Below are 7,377 nucleotides of genomic sequence, written 5' to 3' on the forward strand. Positions count from 1 at the left end.
GACATAATTATTGGGACAAGAAAAATTTTAGGGTAAATTTAAAGTTGAATATCTCTTGAACTAAAAAAGATTTTGGGATGCGGTTTGGACCAGATTTTAGATGAATCTGCTATGATTAAGATGCTGATGTGGTTCTCGAAAATATATTTAGCGAATTCTTATACAGGGTATTTTATAAGAGTGTGAAAATTTGATCAAGAATCTTTTTAGCGCAAATTTACAATTTTTAATTTTTACCAAGTACGACGAATCTGTATTGAAATTAGAAAAAACAATTTGATCGGTTTTTTATTTTTTCTTTGTTTTAAGGAAAATACGACGTTTTTTTCGAAAAATATGCATTTTTAATCATACGAATGGCTCTAACCAACAATTATTGATATAGAGTGTATCTAAAAGCAGATAACTAACACAAGTTAAAAAAAAACTTCAATCAGAATAATATTTTTATTTATAAAATTTAAGTTTATTTAATATTAAATATATTTTTTGAACACTCTGTATACATCGGTGTCCAAATTTCTGTACAGCTAGTTTAAGATACACGCTATATCAATATATTGTGGGCCTATGCAAAATGTACAATGCCTTTTGTACCATTTGGGACCCAATGTATGACTATTGTTTACAGTCCCGCAATTTTGCGGATCCGCGGGATTGGTTGCTTTAATCCCGCGGGTTTGCGGGATTGATATTTTGGTGCGGGATTGCATTCCCTAGTTCACATTATTTGATAACGGTCAGTGATACTTCTGACCGAAACGTTGTGTAAGCAAAATAAATAAATGCAATGGAAGTCCGAAACTCTTTTAGTAGTTACTATTTTAGTTTAAATACTGAATCATTGTCAACCTCCTATGCACTTTGTGGACAAAGTGCACACAGAATTTTTTTCACAACATCACAAATTTCTTTTAGAATACTCTAGAATTGTGCTGTAGTTCAAGGAAAGTAGCGTATACCGGAATGTATAGTGAGAATCGACGTTTATAGAGCAATAAACCCAGCGTAATGTACGACAAAGTTATCTGCACTTGTGTCCTTAAAAATCACATTTTTATTCCGTTATTTGCCTTCGCTCGGCGTCTTGAAATACGTTCTCATTTAGAAAGCAATTTTCCATCCTTCCTCTATTTATTACCTATGCAGGCACCTTAAATTTTTTGGGATATAAATCACCCGGCAAGTATTCACCGGAGAAGAGCTACCTGACTTGCTACAAGAATAAACGGTTCAGTGGGGGTTTTTCTCGGCCAGGTAGCCTTAAACTTTTATAAACTCCAGCTCCAACTTTGTTTCGAAAGAATAACAGCGACTGATCTATACACGATGAGGAAATTGCAAAAATTCATACAGAAATGGATTTGGATTGGTTTATCTCTTTTAATTGTTATAGAAATTAAGTATAATATTGATAAGGCTATTGAACTGTATTGTCAAGACTTTTCATTTTAAACCAGATTAGGTTAGGTTAAGTTGCTGGGGTTTGGGATCCTGTTTGATCCCTCACTTGGAGGCTTTGGGTCCATTCCGATACCCCTCAAATATTGTATACCAAACGTTCCTCTCGTTATTTTTTTGCGACAAAGCTCTTATTCCAGCTCTTTGCAAAGTTCCCGATGTCGCTGGTGTTGGCTTCTGCTGCTTTATCTAGTCCCTCCAAAAAACCGTACCCTAAAGACTTAAAGCATCGGTTTTCCAATGCCGGACAGTGGCTCTGCGGTAGTCGTCGTTGGAAATCTTCCATCTCTCTAGGTTTACCCCCGTGGAGCAGTTTCCAGTCATGACACCTACAATTATGTGTACTAGATTATTTTTGTGTTCTAGCAGTTGTTTTGTATTTTTGCTATCTATCTCTGGCCAGTCTTCGAGGTGTAGCGCAGTCCTCACGGTGTTGCCACGTCTCTTGTTGCTTGGCCTTGTAGTTGTTACAGCTTCCTACAGTGTGTTGATAGTCACAAGTGGAGGGTCAACTGTATACCTCCTCCCATCGTCGGAAGCAAAAAAAGCACAGAACATAGAGCAGAACACAACAGAGAACATAGAAAAACTATTTGAAATATAAAAAATATCTATACATATGTGGCGGATTCATCTATCCAAAAAAATCCTTATGGGTTTTTCGCCACTGCACTGCAAGAAAAATCTACAAAATAAAATAGTTATTTTTTGTAAACACTTCTGCGTTAAACCTAAACGGACGCTGCTTGTCAGAAGTTGTGTTTACAGTAATAAAAATTTGCCTAACAAAGAAAAAAACTTAACGTTTTGGAAGAAGTTTTCTCTTTTCCGTCGTCGGAAGCAAAAAAATATAAAGAATCAAGAAAAAACTATTTAAAATGATGATATTTAAATTGAACTATTCGAGAACACTTTACTTTTTAAAACAGATACGTCTACAAGAAATCGTTGACGTTCTGTTAAAATGACATTATATTAAGTTAAACTTCAAAATTAACAATTACTACCTGATAATTACTTAATAAGGTAAAACCAAAAAGCCCAAACTTTCTGTATGATTATTTTTAAATCTTATGTATAATATAAAATGTTATGTTTATTTATGTAATGTTCTTTAATTAATAATCTTTAATTAAATAATTAATAAATTAAAATTTATTCTGTGCCCTGTGTCCCATGAATGCTGACAAATCTTAGATTTGTGAAAATCTCCTTTTCTTAAATAATCTTTATGTTCTTTAATTCTAACATTTAAGGGTCTAGATGCTTCACCAATGTAAAATTTATCGCATTCACAGGGTATTTGGTATATTACATTTTTTGTTTGTTGTTCTGTATTCATTGCTTTAGTATGTGATAAAATGATCTAAGTGTATTTTGTGTTTTGAAAGATGTTTGTATGTTATATTGTTTCCCTATCCTTTTTATTTTTTCCGAAACGCCTCGTATGTATGGAATTGTAAGTTGTATACAGTTGGATCAATGGATCTTTGCGTGCACGTCATAATCTGATGTCACCTAACGTCATACGAATCAATCAGTCGTCAAACTACCACCAGTGCCAGCGGCATTTTATTTCATACTTAAAAGAAATAATATAATTTCTTTTCCAAAATATTTGTAAAGTTTTTGGACGTTTTTAAATTAGAATAAATAATTGTTTATGGAAAAAGGTCATAAAAAGGGGAAAATACAGAACAATAGTATGCCTATACAGTATAATTCAATAGGATAGTTGTTACAAGAGGACAATAATTGGTGATCGAAATATTGAGTTGTTAACTAATATATTGAAATCAAGTTCTATACAGTATTAGATATCTAACTTTACAAGATTTTACCCAAATTACTATTATAGAAAGTAGGTTAAAACAAAAAGTCTAAATATTTTGTTAAATAATACCTCCAACAGATAATAAATTTAATGAAAATGAAAAATAATTTATTAATTTTACAAGTAACTTGGATCAGTACAATTATTTGTTTAAAAATAGCATGGATAGTATTTAAATTAAAAAATTTGAAAAATGTACGTAGTCCACTTTAGTTCTCCCCACTCTCACTATCTTCTGAACTTTCCTCATCACTGACATTGATAAACATTTGGGGTACTTCTTCAATAATGACTTCCCTATCATACCAGTCTTCGATTAATTTTTCAGTGTGAACCACCTTAGCATGCCATATTTCTGGTGTACATTTCTCTAATGCTTTTCTCCACATATCTAGCACATTTTCATCTTTATGTCCATTTTCACCAATGTGGGCATTGTAAAAATATTTTGAATCTGCCCATATCATTTCAATTGCATTAAACTGGCAATGGTAAGGTGGTAATCTTAATACTTCATGACCATTTTCTTGTAATAATTTATCTATTTTATATTGTTTTGTTTTTTTGTGAATTTTTGCTATGCTTAATAGTTCAGGTTTAAACATTTTTTTATCATAAGGTATATTACTTTTCTCCAACCACTCAACAATTTCATATTTCTTCCATGAGGATGATGGCTGTCTCTCTAACTCAACAGAATGGTATGGAGCATTATCCATTACAATAAGGGAAGGTTCTTCTAAATTTGGGATGAGCTGGTTTTCTACCCACTTTGTAAACATTTCTGCATTCATTTCCCCATGATAATCCATTTTCTTAGATTTTGAAGCAAAAATTAAACCAGCATTTTTAACAAACCCTCCACAGTGTCCGGCATGCAATACAATGAAACGTTTGCCATCAAAACCACCTGGCTTACGAACACTCTTAACACTATCATCCTGCCATGATCTCATTTTACTGCCTTTGGAAAAGATCCACGTTTCATCTAAAAATACGAGTTGACGAGGAAATTGCGAATTTTTGTTTTCCATGTATTTTCTGAAAAAGGCTGCTCTCATAGAAGCTATATTGGATGTCTCCATTAATGCTCGTCTGTTATCATCCTTTTTGTATTTAAATCCCAAACTAAAAAGGAGTGTTCGAAGACTTCCATAACTTATGTCAACAATTTCTCTGCGACGCAACTCCTCGTTTAGTTTATTAATTGTAACTTGTTTCTCTGAAAATATAAATTTAGTAAAATAGTTCAGTAAAATAATATTGGTACTTACTTTGTGCATACAAGTCATACAGAATATTGCGAACCTCCATCTTCAAACCTTCATTCAAGTCTTGAGTTTTACATTTTTTTCGAGGTCTGTTCTTTCCCGGTGTTGAGGGTAGCTCATTTCGATCTTTAGACATTTTAATGCTTGAAACCGTTCTTAGACTGATCTTCAAGGCATCAGCAACTCTCTGTAAATTTATTAGTTAGGCACTTGTATTTTTATAAATCAAAATATATATTTACCTCTTGAACAGCATTCAGGGAAATTAGTGGCCCCTTATTCTCTTTTTCAGACGTAAAATAAGAGATAAGATTTCCAACAAGGATACGTGCTTGAGAATTTAAACGTTTTCCTGGCATTTCAATGTTAATGTTAAATTATATTAACGAATCACGAAAAATAAATTTTGGAAAGAACTGTTGTTAAATCACAAAAAGTTTTCACAAAAGCTAGTCGCAATAAACGATGTCCAAAGAAAATAAAGATACAAAACAACTTTCCCTAACTTTTTGACAAAATGACAAAATCATAAACATAAACACCGAATGACAAAAATGTCATGCATGGATGCTGCCAGGGTTTTACAGATGTACGCACGTCTCCACAAAATGTACTAAATTGTAGTACAAGTTACTTTTTTTAGGAAATTATAAAGGAAAAGCTGTCTTTTTTTTTAATAGGATGTAGTTCTTGGATCCCTTATAAAATAAAAACAAGAAATTATAATGCAAATGAAGTTAGTATGAAGTGAACACCAGTGTACCTTTATTAAAAAAATATACTAAATTTAGTACATTTCTTTTAAAACGAGAACCCGAAAATAAATAATCGATTTATTTTTGCGTTCGCCGGCATTGACTTTAAATGTTTAGAAAAGAAACTTGAGTGATCCTTGGCTAGGGGTTTTCCTTGTCTTACACATAACTTTAGCTCCGACCGTATGTCGGATAACTATGAAGACATACGTTCAGTATTTCTTCGAATTGTCTTGCTTAAGTTAGAAAGAGAGCGTATAAAAGGGAATTGATTTGATGTTAATCATAGTTTTGTGACGTGCACGCAAAGATCCGTTGACCCAACTGTATATTGTGTATTGTTATCTTTGTGTCTATGATTTGGGGTTTGTATTTCGTTTAATGTTTTGTCAATAAAATATGGTGGATAGTCGTTTTTTATTAATGTATTTTTTATGTGGTTTATATCTTTGTTTAGTGAAATGTCGTCTGTACGTATTATTTTTTGCCCTATCATATAAACTTTTTATAACACCTTTTTTTTTACACTTATACTGTGATTAGATGTGAAATTTAAGAAAGGGTATCTATCTGTGTTTGTGTGGGTTTTCTGTAAATATCTAAAATTAGTTTATTTTGAAATTTTTGACACTAAAACATCAAGAAATGACAAACGATTACCTCTCTCTACTTCTAAAGTAAATTTTATGGTAGGTTCGCGAGAATTTATATATTCCAAAAAATGTCTATTTCAGAAACGTTATGTTGCCATATTGCAAAATATCATCAACATAGCAGCAGCCATCAATACAGGCTTTTTGAGAAAAGCTATTTATTGTATTATTTTCAAAATCTTCCATAAAAATATTACTTAACAAAGGGAGAGAGGTGATCCACGATTGCCATACCGAAATCTTGTTGAAAAAATTCATTATTAAATTGGAAATAAGTAGTTTTAACACAAAGTGTCAACAATTCCAAAATACTATCTATGTTTAATTTTGTTCTACCTATTAAATGTGTATCTTGTTCTAATCTATCCCTAACTATTTTAACTAAACTACTAAATAATTAAAATTTCATAAGATTGTATGTAATAGAACTTGTTGTTTCCAGTTACAGGACACTTTACAAAAAGTGCTGATAATGCTCGTTAGATCTTCGGAAACTTATATATTATGCAAAAACCGTTTTCCCGGCACTTATCTTTTGGAAAACTTAAAACTCTTCCTAAAGTTTCCCGACATATTGTTTTAACTTTCTGCAACTAAACGCTCTCCACGTTCTATGAAAGTTTTCGAAAATATACGAATGAATTTTCAAAGAATTTTCCTCAAGCCCAAATTTATACGAGGTTCTATTAAGGAGATATATGGTTTAATCTTGGTTAAAATTTGGAATTAGAAAAGCATGAAAATATTTTTAGTTCTTTTAGGGTTCGGTATCTCAAAGGAGAGAATGGAACAATTATAGGATCAGTTTGTTGTCGGTTCGTCCGTCAGTCTGTCTAGGCCTTTTATCTCTCGGGAACGCTTGGATGTATCGAGTTTAAAGATTAAAACAATATACTCCATAGAGGTGTACAGGGTGGATCATTTTGGTTGTTTTTATAGGGTATCTAGAGTACCGTGAGAAATATTCAATTTTTGATACTGCAGTCTCGGGTTCTTTTTTTGAAAAAATTACAATGGCGCAAACGGATCGTGGCTATCTTGATCGGTTTCGAAGCTACAGGGGGATTCTCAAATTTTGTACTTTCTGAAGATGTTCGATAGTTTGTTTATTTCAGCAACCACGGGAAAATAAATTATACGTTCTAAAGGCACTTTTCTGTGTAGAATGCAGTGGCGTAGTCAGGCTTTTTTCGAAAAAATATTTTTTGAGATATTAACTATACTTATGTTTTTTTAAATTGAATCCCCTGTATATTTTCAAATTTTCTTATTCAGCTTGGCATGGGCTTCTCGAAAATATATAACACTCTATATTTATTTTCACTATTAATCTCATCATTTCAAATTTTTCTTAAAATATCCACTTAGTAGATAGTAGGCCGCGCCGAGTAACAACAGATTGA

The 7,377-nt window shown here is 32.2% G+C and overlaps 1 protein-coding gene across 1 annotated transcript; it reads right to left on the reverse strand.

Moving 5' to 3' along the window:
• Window positions 1-2,932: 2,932 nt before the first annotated feature.
• LOC115876491 lies at window positions 2,933-5,647 on the reverse strand. The gene is made up of 3 exons (XM_030892290.1): window positions 4,809-5,647; window positions 4,570-4,753; window positions 2,933-4,517 (listed from the first exon to the last, which is right to left on the reverse strand). The coding sequence occupies exons 1-3, from the start codon at window positions 4,923-4,925 to the stop codon at window positions 3,505-3,507; spliced, it is 1,314 nt and encodes a 437-aa protein (XP_030748150.1). The 5' UTR covers window positions 4,926-5,647; the 3' UTR covers window positions 2,933-3,504.
• Window positions 5,648-7,377: the final 1,730 nt, after the last annotated feature.

The sequence above is a fragment of the Sitophilus oryzae genome, unplaced genomic scaffold (assembly GCF_002938485.1).
Source record: "Sitophilus oryzae breed Bouriz unplaced genomic scaffold, Soryzae_2.0 scaffold_1436_pilon_pilon, whole genome shotgun sequence".
Lineage (NCBI taxonomy): Eukaryota > Metazoa > Arthropoda > Insecta > Coleoptera > Curculionidae > Sitophilus > Sitophilus oryzae.